This window comes from Ambystoma mexicanum, chromosome 4q, assembly GCF_040938575.1.
Source record: "Ambystoma mexicanum isolate Mex_15411 chromosome 4q, UKY_AmexF1_1, whole genome shotgun sequence".
NCBI lineage: Eukaryota > Metazoa > Chordata > Amphibia > Caudata > Ambystomatidae > Ambystoma > Ambystoma mexicanum.
Window position 1 is genome coordinate 994,956,410 of NC_090928.1, and position 17,895 is coordinate 994,974,304.

At 46.2% G+C, this 17,895-nt stretch overlaps 1 protein-coding gene across 1 annotated transcript in view; it reads left to right on the plus strand.

Annotated features, from left to right (window-relative positions):
- SMYD2 (SET and MYND domain containing 2) overlaps positions 1-17,895 on the plus strand; it is a 349,576-nt gene that overhangs the window by 228,413 nt on the left and 103,268 nt on the right. The window contains exon 7 of the mRNA XM_069608562.1: positions 1,235-1,337. Coding sequence (XP_069464663.1) covers positions 1,235-1,337 — 103 coding nt within the window. The remainder of the gene's footprint in view (positions 1-1,234; positions 1,338-17,895) is intronic.

A 17,895-nucleotide genomic window follows, 5' to 3' on the forward strand; every position in this document is an offset into this window, starting at 1 on the left:
TGAATGCTACTAATGTATAATGTGTTTATATTTTAAATCGATTTGATTTTGTTTCTATTTTTTAAATAAATAGACCTTCTGTGCAACCCAGGGTGTTTCTTGTCCCAACAGGGAAGGTAGTATGTAGGGAATCAATACTGCTAAACTGGCAGGTCCCAGGTTCATAAAAATAACATGTTTACTTTGTTAAATAAAAAATTGTGCATGCCTGATTTGGGGTGGGTGGAAAATTCCCTCAAACTAGATATCTCCCAATTTAAATAATTCTACAGTATTCACTATGTATAAGAGGACAGCCTTAAAAAAGCATCAGATGGTGCAAAAAAACTTGCTGGCAACAACAACATACTGTTATGAATCGCTGCCAAATTAAAAACTAATTTCATGCACAGTAAAATGTCTCAAATTTGGACACCCATCCCGACTGATAAAACTCAATCACACTTGTGAACTTGTTTCATTATAAACATAAGGTGAACTGTCTCATTGATGATACAGGTGTGCAGCTGCCAACATTGATGGATGGACACTGGACAGATAGATTAAATATGGTGAACAGCAGCCAGTCACTCCCTCACCAGCTTTGTTCTATTAATCTATAACGCCATTGTGTGAAGTTGTTGTCCAATTAGTGTTTTGTCTGTAATGGTGTAGGGTCTTCATTTTGCTTTTAAAAACTGGTCCGTCAAGATCGAAATTCCACCCTCTTTTTTGTTAATACATTCATTGGTAGAAGGTTTGCTTCAATATCTAGGATTTTTCTGCAGTTGTGGCGACCACAGCTATACTACATGCCATGTGGTCTTCAATAAAAGGAAGGAAATCAAGCATACATTTGCATTAAGTATGATCTCCAAATCTGGAAAATTAACTCTGGTACTTCCATCATCTAGCATCCTGACAAAGGTATGATTACTCCCTTCTGGTCTGGATCTAGGTAGCAGGGGCATTCACGTTCTACTTTGAAGCTATGGCAGATATCACAATGCAGCAGTTGGCATTTCAAGTGTGTATTTCTTGTTCAAAACATTGGCATTTTCCATAAATTACTTTTCATATAAATTGAAATCATTCAGATGTAAACATTAGAAGGACTAGCATTCACTCAGATTCGTAGTGGATGGTTTTCACAGAGAACTGTTTTACTGTTTGTGGCCAATTAATAAAACATGTTTTACTTGTATAAATGTTACAGCTGAAATCTGTGCTCATTGCTTTTCACTTTCATTTCCAGTGTTGCACTAATGAACCACAGTTGTTGTCCGAATGTGATTGTGACGTACAAGGGGACGCTGGCTGAAGTCAGAGCTGTCCAGGAGATTTCAAATGGTGATGAGGTAATTACAACTTCTTGAGAAGGTTGATGTAGATGGTATCTCACTGACCCAGCCCAGTGAGATTTGAACTCGCCATCATAAGAGTTGGTTACTCAATCAAATTGAACCCCCTTTTATATTGTTTCAAGAAATGAAATAACCCATAATTGACCTTATAACAAGAGGCCTTGTGTGATATTTTAGCAATCTAAGGGGTCGTGAAACTAGCTGGGTTTAAACATATATTAAAAAAAATGCTTACCTCGCTTTACCTTTTGAGTGGATGAGATGACCCATGTAAGTATGGGGAAAGATATAAAAGAATTGTGGACTCTACCTTCAAATATCGGGTGTTAAAAGAGCAAATCAATATCTCTTGTAGACAGAGTTCATCAGCTCACTACATGGCCCTCAAACATTCGATGGACTTTGAAAAATGTATTGATTTTCCTGTAATAAAGTTAAAAAAAATGTTGTTTGTGAAATTAAACGTAGGTATTTTAGTGCTTTTTAAATTTACAAAACAATGGGAAAATATAAATCGGCTTGATTCCCTCTTTGTGTCCATTAGGATGAAGATGAATTTCTTAATTGCATTTTATGTTTTTATGACCCTTATACCAACATCCTAGAAGATATGTGGCTAAATTGAATGGACACGAAATGAGAAACACAATTGTGCTACTTAAACAATGTGACCAAGAAGACACTTTAAATGCTTCAGTGACCTTTCTAATGAAAGCGCGGTCGATAAAGAACGTTTTTTTATTATTACGTTGACAAGTATTATTTTATACATATGTATGTGATTTATTAATGTTGATTTTAGGGTGGTGAAATGTATATTTTTGTATTACAGCTAAGAAATGATAATGTATTTGTAATTAGTAATGTTTTATGGCTGCTTTATTGATGTAATGTTGCAATACAGCAAATGAAATGAGTATTGTAGGTGATCGGGGAAGGGGAAGCAAATGAAGTCTAGATGAGGGAGGATCTCTGAGGCTAAAGTGCTCCTTTAAAAGAGGGTAGTTCCAAAGTGTGAGAGAAATTTGGGAAATATTGGGTGTACATAAATGTGCACATAGACGCATCAAAGATAACCACTTACCATGCAGTTGTCCCACAAAAAGTTAAACATACAAGGAATGGCACTTGCTTAGTGTAGTATCTTTGTGCTTATAAAATGCGATTGTCCTGTTATTTATAAAGCACTTCATGTAGGGATTTTGCAAGCTTCAAAGCGAAGCCGAGATGGATACACAAATGGGATTATAATGAAGATGAAGCAAAATTACAACATTCACACTGTGCTGGTGATCCTTGGCTGGCCTGTTTGATTCTTCTAACTTGTTTTTCAAACTCAGGAAGTGAGTGACAATCCTGGAGCACCCAACAATTCATTAACACGTAACCAGCTAGAATGGCTGTAAGCACAGTTCTACATAGCCTTCTCTCACTGCATTATTCTAGTGGTGGCAGTAAGTGCTTGCTTTGAAATTAAACAGAGTGAAATACTTTTTAGGATGCAGGGGGTTAGTTGACATTTTTTAATGTCTTTGGCTTTTTATGTCAACGACTATGACATTTTCTTGGGCAAGGGTACAGCCACCTTTGAAATTTCATTGGAGAAGTAATTTGTATTGGACAGTGTGGTGGAAAACAGATGTAGGACTCGCATCCCCAGAGAGGATAGCAATACTGCAGGGTTAACAAGACAAGAAAAACATACATACGCCAGCATGGCGTCTGGCATGGATTCACATGCTCATGAATATACCGCGTCTTCCGGCTCGGAATCCTTGGTAAAAGAAAAAAGTTTCACTTTCACTTTAAAACTGTATTTCTCCTCTAAACCAATCACTGACCTCTGGGTCTTACTACCCCACCCAATGGCAGTCCTCTCCCTATGTCCCGCCTCGGGTAGCCATCTTCAGTTTTTTAACGCACGCTTCAGTGTTGGGAGTCCTCGAGTTGCTCTCTGAGCTATTTGTATGTTTTTTCATGAAAGATTTGATTTTTCCACCAGAGCCTGTGTGCTCTTTCCTCATCGGCCGGCAACGGGGATCCTTTGTCGGTGAAGTTTTGCGCCCCTCTAGGGTGAAGATTCGTCAAAGCTTCCAAGAAGGCCACCTTGGGCCTACCTCACTCCCTCTGACCATGACAGAGGTGAAAATGAAGGGAAGGACCCTCTTCAGGCCCTCCACCAAATGCGGGCTACGGAACGTCTTTGTGGAGGGCAAACAGCTTCAATGGCTTTACTATCTGTCCCCGGACCACATGCAGGGGTAGTTGCGAGATATGCCTGGGCTTCTCGAAGAAGACGATGAAAGACAGGCACAGCAGGCTGGCGGCATGGCTCAATTCGAACAAAACCTCTGCCCCGTGCTCCGAGCAGGGTCATGCCTCGCCCAGGACCGGCTGGTCCAAAGAGCGGTCTACTTCTGGGAAGAGGTCAAAATCCATTGAGGTCGCCCCATCCGTGGGGTCCAAGATAAGGCCAACAACCGCAATTCCGATTCCACCGGGTTTGCCGCTGATGCGGGTCCCAGCTTGGATAGGCTGCGATCACTATCGCCGTGCACCTCTGGAGCCACACTCCATCGAGCTCCTCTTCTCAGATAGACCCAGGACAGAGGATTAGAAGAAGGATTTGCAGCCCAAGCAGGCTCAACCGTTGCAGCCGAAAATCCTTGTCGACCACTTTGACGACACTTGCTGCGACAACCACGGCAGAGGTAGGTGCCAATCTAACAAGGGTGGCTACTCTGGCCCGAAGGGTATCCCTGCCTCCAAGGCGTGACACTACCGGCGAAGCGGCAACGAAGGCTGCAAGCACCCCTGGGGGGGTTAAGGCACCGGGCCGGATCCTGGTTCAAAACCCTCAGGGAGGAAAAAGGAGGGGCGTGGAGGACCCAAAACAGCCCTCCAAGGTTGTGTTCAACTGATGGACATCTCATCCACGGGCCACGACGACCAAGAGTCCATCCATGCGGTCCACAAGGACGACGACGGCGCAGGGCCTACCATTCCATTGTTCCTTTCGCAGCTAAGGGACTTATCCATGGACATCCTGTCGACTCTCCACACCCTGCTGACATAGATCCAGCAGAGATTGCCCCCAGCACTGACACCTGTGGTGCCGCAGGCCCCTGACTGGCCTCTGCGTAAGAAGAGAATGCGTCACCCGATGCCTCCACATCAGCCTCCTCCACCACGTCGGGCTCTGACTCCACTAGCGGACCCTGACACAGGCACTGATACAGACATGGCCATGACAGCCACAGGAACCGACCAAGCTGAGGACTTTTTCCCGACAGACGATGAATCACCACACCTGGACGCCCCTCATAGAGTCTCTCCACCAGACGAGGTGGGATCATTCGACTCAATGATCTCCAGTGCCTCTGAGCTGTTCCAGCTGGTGCCCAAGGAAACCAGGAAAGAGGGCTTCTTTTATCGGCGACAAGATTCCAAGAGGAAGACGATCATGGCCGTGCCCTTTCTGGATGACATTTGGGAGGAAGGCCTAGCCCTCAATAAGAACCCGTGCACGGCTCCAACCAAGCAAGACAGGTTGGAGAAGAAATATAGGGTGCCAGACTCTGCGGCCAAGTGCTTTAGGTTGCAGCTGTCGCCGGACTCTAGTGTCGGCTGCCGCAAGGAAACGTTCGGCTAACCCGGCTTCATCATCATCAGTTCCCCCGGGCAACGAGTGGAAGAAGTTGGACGAAATGGGCAAGATAGTCATGTACACGGCGGCATCCACGATCAAGGCGACTAATGCTCTGGCATTCTTGGCCCGATACCAGGAGCTTTGGTACAAGCTGGGCCCGATCCTAGAATTCCTGTGCAACGACAAAAAAACAGAAGCTCTCTAACCTCTTTCAAGAAGGGGAGGTGGCTTCAGAGCATGCCATTACAGTGGAAGTGGACATCGGCAGCACAGGTTTCCGGCAGATGAGATACGGAATCTGCCTTCGTCGGCAGGGAGGGTTGAAGGCCACAAACGTTCATCAGGACGTTCCTGCAACGGTGCTGGATATGCCTTTCGACAGGGAAAATCTATTCGGGAAGGCGGTCGACAAATCCCTTCAAGCCATAAAAACAGATACAGAGATGGCACGTTCCCTTGGAGCTCTTCAACAGCATCGCTTGTCTTCTTTTCGCTCCGCCAATGGTAAATCGAGCAGATCATCCAAGGGATTCTCCTCATCACACAGACAACTTCCCCGATCTTTCACGCAGGAAGCCTGCAGAGGTCGCTCCCAGACGTACAGTAGCGGAGGTCAGCATCGCTATCGTCCACAGGGCAGGGCGCTGGCGCCCAAGCAAGTCTGTACCGGCCAAGACGTCATGCCCCCACTCGCGCACCCTGGTGGGAGGCCGGCTGACGAGGTTCGTCAGCGAGTGGAGAAAGATCACCACTGACAGATCGGTGCTGGACGCTCTTGCCCAGGGACACACCTTGGAGTTCCAACGCAGGTGCCCACATATTCCACTGGTTACCCGTCAGGAGTTTCACATCCCTCAGCTTCTGGAAGAAGTGCGAGCCATGTTACGGAAAGGGGCGATAGAGCTCGTTCCTCAATGACTCAGGTGCTCCACAGTCTATTCCAGATACTTCTGGTAGGAAAGAAGACAGGGGGGGGGGCATCCTGGACTGGCACAAGTACCTGCAGTCCCAGAAATTCAGGATGGTCACGCTGCAGCACGTGCTCGGCCAACTAGAAGAAGAGGATTTCTTGGATGTCGTTTGACCTAGAGGGTGTGTGTACTTCCATGTCCCCATCCACAGGAAACACTGAAAGTTCTTACGGTTTGTGGTGCAAGGCCAGCACTACCATTTCAAGGCCCTACCATTTGGCTTGAAATCCGCCCCAAGAGTGTTTATGAAATCCCTGACTCCGATGGCGGCCCATCTGCGTCCGCAGGGCATACACATATACCCATACCTGGACTATTGGCTGATATGCGCCTGCCCTCAGGAGCTGGCCGATGAGCCCATTAATGAGACCGTCTGACTACTGACGGAGCTTTGGATTCTCCGTAAACTATCCGAAGTCCTGCTTGATGCCATCGCAGGATGCGCTGTTCCTCTGCACCAAACTCAACGGAGTGACTTGCCTGGCTTTGCCCTCAGAGGAGAGGCTAGCAGCCATTCAAGGGAAGGTGCAACGTCTGTCGTCGGCAAAGACGGCCACGGTGTGGGCCATAAAGTAGTTGCTGGGCATGATGTGATCCTGCATCTACCTTGTTCGTCTATGCAGGTTGCAGATGGAACACCTACAGAAACTCGTGGATTCACATTGGATACAAGTATCTGGGAGTGTTGCGGACAAGATCCTTCTCAGCAAGGAAATCCAGCGGGTGACAGAATGGTGGCGGGTGCTCGCCCAGTTGACGGGATTTCAAACCCCACCATACCAGGAGACGGTCTCCACAGATGCCTCTCGGTAAGGTTGTGGGGCTCACACCAGACATCTACACGGCAGAGGTCTGTGGCTTCCGGAGGAGAAGGATCTGCACATCAACATCCTGGAGCTATGGGCAGTGTTCTGGGCCCTCAAGTCTTTCCTGCCGTCTCTGAAGGGCAAGGTGGTGTGGATTTTCATGGACAACCCCACCACCATGTTCTACATCAGGAAGCAAGGGGGCACTCCGTCCCCAGCACTCTCCAAGGAAGCTCAGGACTTGTGACACTGGGTCATCATACAAGGGATGCTCCTCATCCCTCTCCACTTGGCAGGCATCAAGAACACCATTGCAGACTCCCTCAGCAGGGAACGGCGCTCCTGCCACGAGTGGGAACTTCGTCAGGATCAGGTGAACCGCCTGTTCGTCAAATGGGGCAGACCCCGATTGATCCTTTTGCCACGGCGGCAAACTCCAAAGCTTGGGGGACGCTTTTCCTTCATGTCGGAAGGTCTGTTTCCGTAAGCTTTTCCCCCGTCTACTCTCCTGCTACGTGTCATCAACACACTCACAGTGTTGATGCAAGATGATAATCATTTCTCTGGCGTGGCCGAGGAAGATTTGGTATCCGGACCTACTGAGCCGAATTCTTTTTTTTGTTTTTTCACATTTTTTTTTGGGGTGGGGGGGGGGTCCCTCCCCTCCCAACCCCCCCCCCCTTTTTTTTGTTGCTAAAAACCCCTTTTTTCCCTAAACGAAAACCTAAAAAAATATATATAACTAAAAAAAAAATTAGATCATTTGTCCTGTCGACCAAATTGTGTCGACCATTTGACTAGACACCTTTGGCAAAAGCTAAATTGGCTCACAAATCCATCAAGGTACCTGGCGGCCATCTCACGCTACACCTGATCCTCTGGAAGATCTTCACTGTGGTCTGACAAACTCGTAAAGGAGTTCCTCCAGGGGCTTTTCCGTTCTTTCCCGCTGGTGAAATCTCCTGCCCGGGCTTGAGATCTCAACATGGTTCTGACAGGGCTCAAGGGGGCACCTTTAGAGCCAATGCATCAAGCCCCACTGAAGTTTCTTTCGTGGGAAACGGCTTTCCATGTGGCCATCACCTCTGCCAAACGTGTGGGTGAGATCCAGGCCCTACCCTGAAAGCAATCATATCTGACTTTCCAGGAATCGAGGATGGTACAGCATACACACCCCTCCTTAATGCCGAATGTTTTGTCGGAGTTCCACCTCAATGAACCTTTGGTGGTTCCTGTTTTCTTTCCGAAACGTTCATCGCCGGCGGAGAGGGCCTTGCATTTGCTGGACGTTGCTTGTTCCTTGAAGTTCTATGTAACACGCACAAAGAGTTTTCGGAAGACAATTGTTTGAACTTTAGTCCTGTGAACCATGAGAAGGCCTTGTCCAAGACTTCCATTTCAAGGTAGCTCTCCGGCTGTATCATGCACTGTCATCGGCTGGTGAACCGGCCTATGCCAGGCACTCCGAAAGCCCATTCCACCAGAGCAATTGCTGCGATGACGGCGTTCCTTTTCTAGTGTGCCGCTGCTTGACATCTGCAGGCTGCGACGTGGAGGTCCATGCATACCTTCACAAAGTTCTACTGTATCTACAGCAATGTCAGGGAGGAGTCCAGGGTCAACCAGGCAGTACTACGCAGCCTGCTCGATTGAAGGGATTCTGTTCCAGGGGTAAGTGTTAATTGCTTCTGTTGAGCCTTGCCACCTCCTGTGGTTGTGTAATGTGGTACTGCTTTGTATTCATTATTCATGAGTATGTGAATCCATGCCAGACCCCACGCTGGGTCTGGCATGGATTCACATGTGAACCCTCCCTCCAGCCTGCCTGCGGCTCTTCTTGGTCATACTGCTGTTAAGATAGATTTCTAAACTCTGACCTGGTGGGCAGAAGTTTAGGAGGCCACCTTCGGTTTAGTGAAACAGGGGAACCTTCTGGACAAGCCAGACCAATCTAAGTAGCTTGGCAGGCGGTCAAGACTAAGTCTCAGATGGGGCGAGAGAGTGATCGAAAGCTCACAATGAGCACGCAAAGTAACGAACCACAAATTACTCTTAGACAAGTGTTTCTAAAAAATATCTTTACATTTATTGTCGGCAGGACCAATAGACACCGTAAGCCTTAGTTACATAAAAACAGTTACCACACAAAATAATTTACTATATAACATATGTACAATATGTTTCCTAATGCAACAGTTGAGTAAAACAGAGCCACAACCTGTAAATGGAAGGCTGAGTTAACACAATAGGAGCATTAGACAATTCTTCAGAGTCTTTCCCTAACTTGCGAGTCCAGCCCTAAAACGTGGGGAGTCTTGTGCTCAACAGAAAAGTTGTGCGTAAAAACACACAATCGCGCAGTTAGAACAAAAAGTGGGTCTTCTTGGGAGAGCTGTAGCAAGTCAGGAAGGGGCTTGAGACGATGAAGAATTGGTTCCCACTATTCGAGTAGGGTCTGCCGTTGGTGGCAGAGCAGTTTTCAAAAGGTGAAAATAGCTAGGGAACGCAGGCTAACCCAGCCAAAAGCAAATACCATTTTAGGGATATTCGTGTGTAATAGAGATCGGTTATGCCAGAGGGCCACTGGTGAGTGATGAAAGTACTCACCGACCCTCGGCACAGTCAGGATCAAACATTGCCAGTTTAGTCAAGGTCGATAGTAGATTAGAGTCCTGCAGTTTCGCGGCACTCCGGCTCTCAGTGGCTGCAGGATACAACGATCTTCCGTAAAGGGACAGTTGCCTTTTCTTAGTTTGCGAAGGAGATGCAAAGAAAAATCCAATGCAGCAGGCTTCCGGGCACAGGATAGCAGGTCAGCAATACACCTAAAGTGACCATCACCAACAGGTAGTGACGCAGGAATCACAGATAGATGCAGTGTTACACACTTTCCTAATTCTGGACCTAGAGGATCTAGGCCTGCAGAATTTGGCATGAGAAGGCACAGGACCACAAACAAGTATTATCCCAAGACTCGTGCTTCCACCCGAGGCGGCAGCGATTCTGTGGGATACCCTGAGGTATAGCTGGACAGTTCACTGGATGGCCCAGGAACGCTTCCTAAGGGGCTCGTTTAGTGGGTAAGCAGGGGGTGCCGAGAGGAGTTGTTCACACTACTCCAGAGGGGCAAAGTGCCTTGGCAGGCCTCATTGATCGATGAACAAAACGGGTCAGATGGGACAGCAGAGGGTGAAAAGTGCCAAACCTTCCAAAGCGTCTCTGTTGGTTCAACAAGTCGGTTTCTTCGCTGCAGGATACTTGGCTCCTTCTGTAGTTCGGCGTGAACTCAGGGGATCGACCGGGAATGGATGCAGAGCCCTTTCTCTTATCTAAGATTAGCTTTGCAGCAAAATCGAAGACTTCCAATTGAAGATCTGCTCTCATGCAGGCTTCCCAGTCGTGGACCAATCAAGGTCCATGGTGGTCCCAGTCATTCAGGCACTCCAGACATCCTGGCACCAGTAGTGTGGATTGGGACCAGACAGTCCCAACCCGCTTCCTGGGCACACACACGTGACAGGCAGAAGCCACTGAAAGAGATCGGTTTTCGCAGGAGGCTGCATGACCAAATAAGGAAAACACAGGTTACTTGACCTGGGTGAAGGCAAGGGACAAAATGGCCATGGGACAGAACAAAAGATTCTGTGCCTCGGCCATTTTCGGACCTGGCCACATTCTTGAACCAAACACGGTAAACGTGATGTGATTCAGTAAAAAGAAGTAAAACACTTATAAAAAGTAGCTGCTGCCTCCAGTTTGTCCCAGGCACACTCGTTCACTCACCAAAAAATCATTTGAGGGTGTCTAGGGCCCTACAACAGAAAGGACCCTAATGCATGGACTGGAAGGTACATTGTGCACTGTAAAAAAGTTACCAAGAAATGGCAACATAGTCGTAGACTAAGAGAAACATGTTTTCCCAGTACTGACCGTCTGAAGGACGTGTCAGTTTCCCCATAACAAGTGAGCAAAAGCCGAGGGGAGCGCAGCTGAAGGCTCTGCTCCACTGACAAAAGTCCGGATAGGATAGCCAAACAAAATCAAAAAGTTTGGCCGTTCCATAAATGGAGGGAAAATTGCACATTAATGAAATATTTCCTAGCAACAGCCACTTCACATGCTTAATGCTTACCAAATCTGAATATGGCTGCCGGAGGTGGGAGAGGACTGTCATTGGATGGGGGCAGTATGACCCAGAGGACAGTGATTGGTTAAGCAGAGAAATACAGTTTTAAAGATAAAGTGAAACCTTTTTTGCTTTTACTGAGGATTCTCAGCCCGACAACAGAGAATATTCATGAGCATGTGAATCCACGCCAGACCCATGCTGGAGACAATAGTTACAGGTAAGTAGCTTAAACCATCCCCATGCAATTTAAGACTTTTACCCTGCCCCACTATATACTGGTCTTTATACCCTTTCCTCCATAGAAACCAGTGGAAGATTTCATGACCTCACTAGGGAGGATTTATGTCTTCCCCAATTGACACAATGGCTGCTTCTGTAGAGCCACCCAAACGCAGACACCCAAGATCACTTTCCAGGAGATAACCAATGTGCATGTGTACTTCTAACAAAATTAAGCCTTTTACTCCCGTGTGAAGTAGCTTTATGTGGCTTACTATACTTTTGGCATTGTAAACATATTTCTAAATAATTTGCTACAACAGCAGAGTACAATCATGTGAGTAAACACATTGTTAGTAGCAAAGTTTCTCTTCTCCATTCCACCTACAAACACCCATTTAAAAATACATTCCTTTCCTCTGCTGTTTTAGACCTAATCTTTGTATATAAACCTGAATGTATGTACGTACGTATGTGTGTGTGTGTATGTTTGTCCGGCTATACAAAGCCACACCGTTGAACCCACGTCTACCAAATTTTGCATGGATTCCTCTTTTGTCTGGGTCAAGATTGTAGTCTGTTTGGATGCAAAAAATTCACTCCGTAGATACCCTAATTTACTGATGCTCACCCCGATTCACTACAGTAGGTACTAGAAGGAGGCACAATTTGGAAAAGTATCTGAAGCAAAATGTTCGATGTGTTGGTTATTCCTTTGAAATGTATTACTACTGTAACCCGTTCAAAAGTGTTTAATAAAGCATTTTTAAAGGGAATTAAAAAAAAAGTGTAATGTTTTATTTTCATCACGCCACTCCAAATATGGGAAATGGCAAGGTTACAGTTTACTTAAGTTTATTCACGAGAAGAGAGCACAATCAATCAATCAATCTTTCTTGGACATTTTCTCAAATGTGCTGAAGCAATTAAGAGACTGAAACATGTCTCACAAAAAGCAAAGATCACTTGGAAAAGCTCCATCTGATGCAAAGCGAAAATCAATATCAAGTGCTTCTGAAACACAACAACAAACAGCAGCACGACTTGCCGACCAGCGGACAAGAGTAACTTTCTCCAGGACAAATGGGATGCCAGAGCAAACTGAAGCAAGACTTGCTGAAATGAGGACAACGACGACATCCTCCGGGGCACGTGAAACACCACTCGTTCAGGTAACAGGCAAAGCCGGGTACCCCAGCTAGTATTAAATAAGGCCTAGCCTTTCTTGAATCACTTACAATGACATTCCCATCAACTTTCTTTAAGCATTCATCTGCATATATTTGCAGATTTCCTCCACAACAGGGCAAGATTAAGTGACCCTTGTGCGTAGGTCTTTGGTAGATATATTTACAGGGAATCTCATTTTAACACTTTAAAGAAAATAAGGAGCTAGACGAATAGGTTCCTGGTCCACCATTGAGGCAAATGTGACAGCTTTCCCTATGATCAGCCAACAAGCAGGGACAACATAGGAACAAGGTTTGCGTGTCTGAAAATAGCTACCCATTTCTATCGCCAGGACCAGTGGGCTATTTCTGTGATGCATTGCAAATGGGGTTGTCCAATTTCAAATCAGTTATATTGTGTAGCCAAACCTATTACAATTGCTACAATCATAATAACAATAACATACCAATGCAGTAACAAGACTGATCATTTTGCATGATTTAGGATTAATATTGTACCAATTCACATAACTTTCATATTGTCAACAGTTTTCACTATATTAACACACTCAAAGTACTATGCTAATCATTACAGTCCATCCAGATACATATTTTTCCAGAATCAATGCACCCTTCTTCTCTCCCTTCATGCAAATAGTGGGCTACTGCTCCAATTACCTTTCCACATAATGTGGAGGCAAACAAATACATATCAGCATTACATGATCCCATACCGCTTTCCCTAAAAAGGGGTATAAGCCCTGTTGGGAAGGAAATAGTAGATGACCCCAGACCACCAACCATAAACCCAGTGGTCATAAAAGATCTAAAAGAACACAGCCATTCCACCTTATTTCATAATGACACACTTTGTAATACGAGGTACAGGGAGGAATAAATTATAGTCGAGGGTCGAAACCTTGGGTGTGGAGAGTATGACATGGAATGAGAGAATCATTTATGGGTCAGCATGATCTTAAACCTCCCACTGTGCCAGTCCCAGAGCTTCCCAGGTGCCCACCATAATGATAGAATAGCATTGTCTTATAATAGTAACTAATGAGGAACATGACCTTCATTCCCTGGAGATGAGCCCAGCTGACCCAATGTGATGGAAGATGGACGGACGGGTCTGGGACCAATAGCAGCCTGGTATCCCCTTTGGAGCAGGCCGTCCATATATAGGGCCTCACCAACCAGCGAAGCATGTTTTTACTGTATATGTGACCTCACTAGTGACCATGTGTTTCCTTATAACCTTCTGCTTGTACTATTTTTCGGCAGAATGTTCTTGAGCAGCAGAGTTCTTTGCTGGCCTATCTATTTTTTGTGTGTGATTAAACCCTGTTATCCCCTTGCAAGAATATCTTGGCCTTTTTCTCCTAATGGGTTCTATTTTTTTCTGGTGCGAGTGTTCAGGGTCGTGCCTTCCTTTGCTGACCCCGATGTGATCCCATCAAACCTCCTCCCCCCGTAGCTGCAGAGGTGTCCAGGCAGCCACTCTGAAAGGGTCACGTCAGCTACAGCGACCTGTCCCAAAAACGCATATCCCCGAATGGCTTTGCAAGAGCATTCTTTGCAGAATTCCTGTCTGCTCTTTAGAGCGGGGAATGGGGGGGGGGGTTCGCAGCTCCGAAAGAAGGGCAGGCCAATGTTTTTGGAATCCTGTGACGGAAGAGTTAGGGTGAACATGCGCACGTTAGTATAGCCTTGCAGGGGATAGATGTATGGGAGAGTGTGAACAGTGTGAACACGTGGATATTGAAATTGGAGGTGTGGCATGTATGTGGATTATTTTGTTTTTCGGTATTATATACATTTTTTATGGAGAATATTACGGAAAGGAAAATGGAATGGTAGGAAGCCTCCCCGAGTAAGGGAAGAAGGTGGCGCCACTCATGTTGTTTAATGGAGGAAAAAGGAAATACATAGGACTAGTAGAGGTTATTTTAGTTTGTTATTTTAGCTTGTTTTATTATTTTTTTTTTATTGTGTAGGGTAAAGGCCTAGGAGGGGCGTTGTGCAATTTGTGGACAGTGTGGTTTGTGTGAGTTGGGAGACTGAAAGAAAAAGAAGAGGGTGGGAAAAGAAAATAATTGTTTTTGAAGTTTTTGACAAAGTGAGGGGGGAGAATTGAATGTGTTTTTTCACAACCTACAAAACTGTGTGTAGCGCTTTAGTACAGGTTTAGCAACAGCAAGGGCGCAGCCAACGCGATTATGGGAGGAGAAACACCCATACAATACATGTGCAAGGCCCTGTCATTGTACCATGACAGAATTAAAAAATATCATAACCAGTGGGTGACGGAGACAAAGAGGGAGGATGTCCCGCTAGTGGCCAGAGCAGGGCTCCTATGACATAAGTATTCTGGAACATATGTCCGTATTTTTTACAGCAGAGTACAAAGGGAAGCTACAGAACATTAGGGAAATATTGAAACCCTGTAATATGTCTGAGGATACAGAGGAGCGCGAGAGATCAGGAGTGGTGCGCTGCGATAGCAAAGACGCAGGTTTAAGTGAGGATTGGAAAGCGTCATCAGGCCACAAGGGAATATATCCCTTAGCAGCACTCCCCAGTGTGGGCTGCACAAATCCAACTTACATGTCAACACCAGCGATAGTCCCACCACCCCTATATATCTCCCCACCGGACATTGCAGTGCACCCAGACGTCAATAAAAGAGATCTAGAGGCAGCACTGGCATTGACACGCACAGAAATAAACAGACTGCAGGAGGCACAGAACCTGACTAAGGCAGAGAAGCCAGCAGGGCAGGGGACAAATGAGTGGAAATCAGAAGACTTTTTGTTCAGGATAGACAGTGCACCCATAAAAATTGAACACGTAGATCATGACAGTAAAGCAGATAGCCATGGGTATGAGAATTTTGGTTCCTGTAGGGGAGAGGAAGATGGATGGAGCACATTCAATGAGGATGAGGAGGCAGAGCAAGCATCTCAACGTACCCCTAGAGTAGAGAGCTTATGAGATGACAGATTGAGAGAGAGGTTTGGCCGAATGGCAATAGCAAGGAAAAAGGGAAGTGCAAGGAAGGCGGAGGAAAGTAAAGTAAAAATGCAAATGCCCCTAATACACAGATGCACTGTGAGACCGCAGTATGTGCCATAGGCACAGATGGACCAAAACAACTAAATAAAGAGCCGCTTCTGCCCCTTAGGGCAGGCACAGGGAAATGGATATACGCATTTGAGAAACAAATGGCAGGAGTACCCCTATGAGTAGGAGATATCACACGCTTATTGCTAGCTACCGTCGGAGATCCGGCTTCCGATGTGTGAGTGAAGGCGGAGTACCCTGGAGTAACCCTGGGCAACGATGCATATGATAGAGTATCCTTTAATAAGATTAGAGCAAAAATAAAAAAATATGGGATGCGCTGCAGCAAGCTTTCCCGGACACACCTGACTTGCAGTCTATTATGCAATGTACCATGGGCGATGATGAAGATAACGCTCAAATCATTCTTAAAGTCCAAGAGCTGTGGAGAGCAGAGACGGGTAACGCATGGGATCAAACAATACCCTTTTTCTATTTTATTGTCAAACGTGGCCTACCCAAAGAAGTGCAAAAGGCACTAGACAAAATTGTGGGAATCGAGGTGAAAGGGTGGCCCAAAATACAGGGCATAATAGTACACCACTGCAGAAGAATAAAAGAGCGTGAAAAGGAAACAACTCGGAGGCGACAGGCAGAAGAAGCAAAACTAGTACAAAACAAATAGCTAAAGTAGCTGTAGAGGTGTCCGTATCGACGCGACACAGACAGAAGTGGCAGGATACACAACCAATCTCGCAAACTCCAGAATAGAAGCGATGTAGTCAGAAGGAGGACAAGCACAGTTGGTTGGAAACACACAATACCCCAACCATGCAGTGGCAAGGAGTACAACAGCAAGGTCGAGGTGGGTTCTGAGGATCAAGGGGAGGGGATGTGGAGGAATGGGGCAATGTTTGTACTGTGGGAAGTGGAGACACTTCACAAGAGAGTGTAGATGCAGACATGGGATGGGGTACAGTTATGGTCAACAATATTATGGTATGCTCTCTCAAGGGGCACCTCCGGGGCCGACTCCCAGGATGAACTCCATAACCTATGAAATACACCAAGCATGCACGCAGTTGCCCTCGCAGATACCAGGCCCTCCGCCACCGCAGCAACCACAACAGACAATGCAACAATTCCCACCTCACAACAATTTCCAGCAGACGGAAAACATGAACCCCTTTAACAGAACAACTAGTGGCACAGTAGCCCTGTTCCAGGAAGCAACAATGGTGGGAGGATACCCCCCTCTCCTTTCGGGGGACAAATACCTATCCTGATTAGGATAGCCCACAGAGACCACTTGCGTGTCTTGTCCTGTCGATGACCCTCAGCCCAGAAGCCTTGGTGGGGGCAGAGATAGGAAACAAACAATTAATTTTTATGGTTGATTCGGGTGCTGAGAAATCATGGATCAGTGAAGGAGACTTCCCGTTATCTGGCAAAACTCTCGACATGCAGGGATTCTCGGGGGCTATTTCCACGGTCCCATACACTAAAGATTTGGATGTAAAGGTGGGGGGAAAGTACGCGCTCCCCTAATATATCTGCAGAGTTTGCCAGTCAACTTGCTCGGCAGAGATCTGCTCAGCAAGTTGAACATGACAATCTCGTTTACGGATCACAGCATTTTCTGCGCCATGCCAGGGATGTGCAACAAGAGAGCAATGGTCATTATACATGCCATGGCACGTGAGATAGTGGTGCGAGGAATAACCTTCGACAGAGACATGTTCCTATATGGCATAACAGTGCTCGTGAAGCAGTGCTGCAAATTGCCAAAGCCTGCTGGAGAGTGCCGACTGATTTAATTTTCCACCCTGTCGTGTCATCAAAATTGGTAGCAGGCACAATACTGTCCCTAGACGTACAAGGGTTGTTAAGTGTCTGCAGAAAGAGTAGTTGTCCTCAGAATAGACAGAGAAGGGCACCATTGGCGTACTGTATTGTGCATCCCACCGTACCCCTCAAAGAAGTGACAGATGCCAAACATGACAATGATGGGGAGATAATACTAGAAATGTGCATCCCCTGCGAGATCACATTGCAGTACAGAAGAGTGCAGTGCCCCCTAATGGCTGTTGTCCCACCACCTCCCTTTATCCAAGCAGATTTACAGTATATCCCAGCACAATTCTGGACAACCAACCCACATGACGTAGGCCTACTACAGGAATTGACCCCAGTGCAGATCACGCTAAAAAGTTGAGCAGTATTAGCCTGAGTAAAACCGTACCCATTATCAAGGGACACGGAAGAGGGGTCAAGAGACACGATACAGGCCCTACTACACCAAGGGATAATAGTGCCCTTTACCTCACCATGCAATACTGCCATATACCCTGTCAAAAAGCAACGGGGGCAATTGAAGAATGATCCAGGATCCAGGATGATGTGGTACAGAAAGAATTTCCTCTAGTTTCAAACCCTGCCCCCATTATGTGTAGTATCCCTAAACAGGCATCACACATCACAGTGATTGATTTAAAGAACGCCTTCTTTTCGATACCCTTGCACCCTCACAGTACCTCACAACCTTC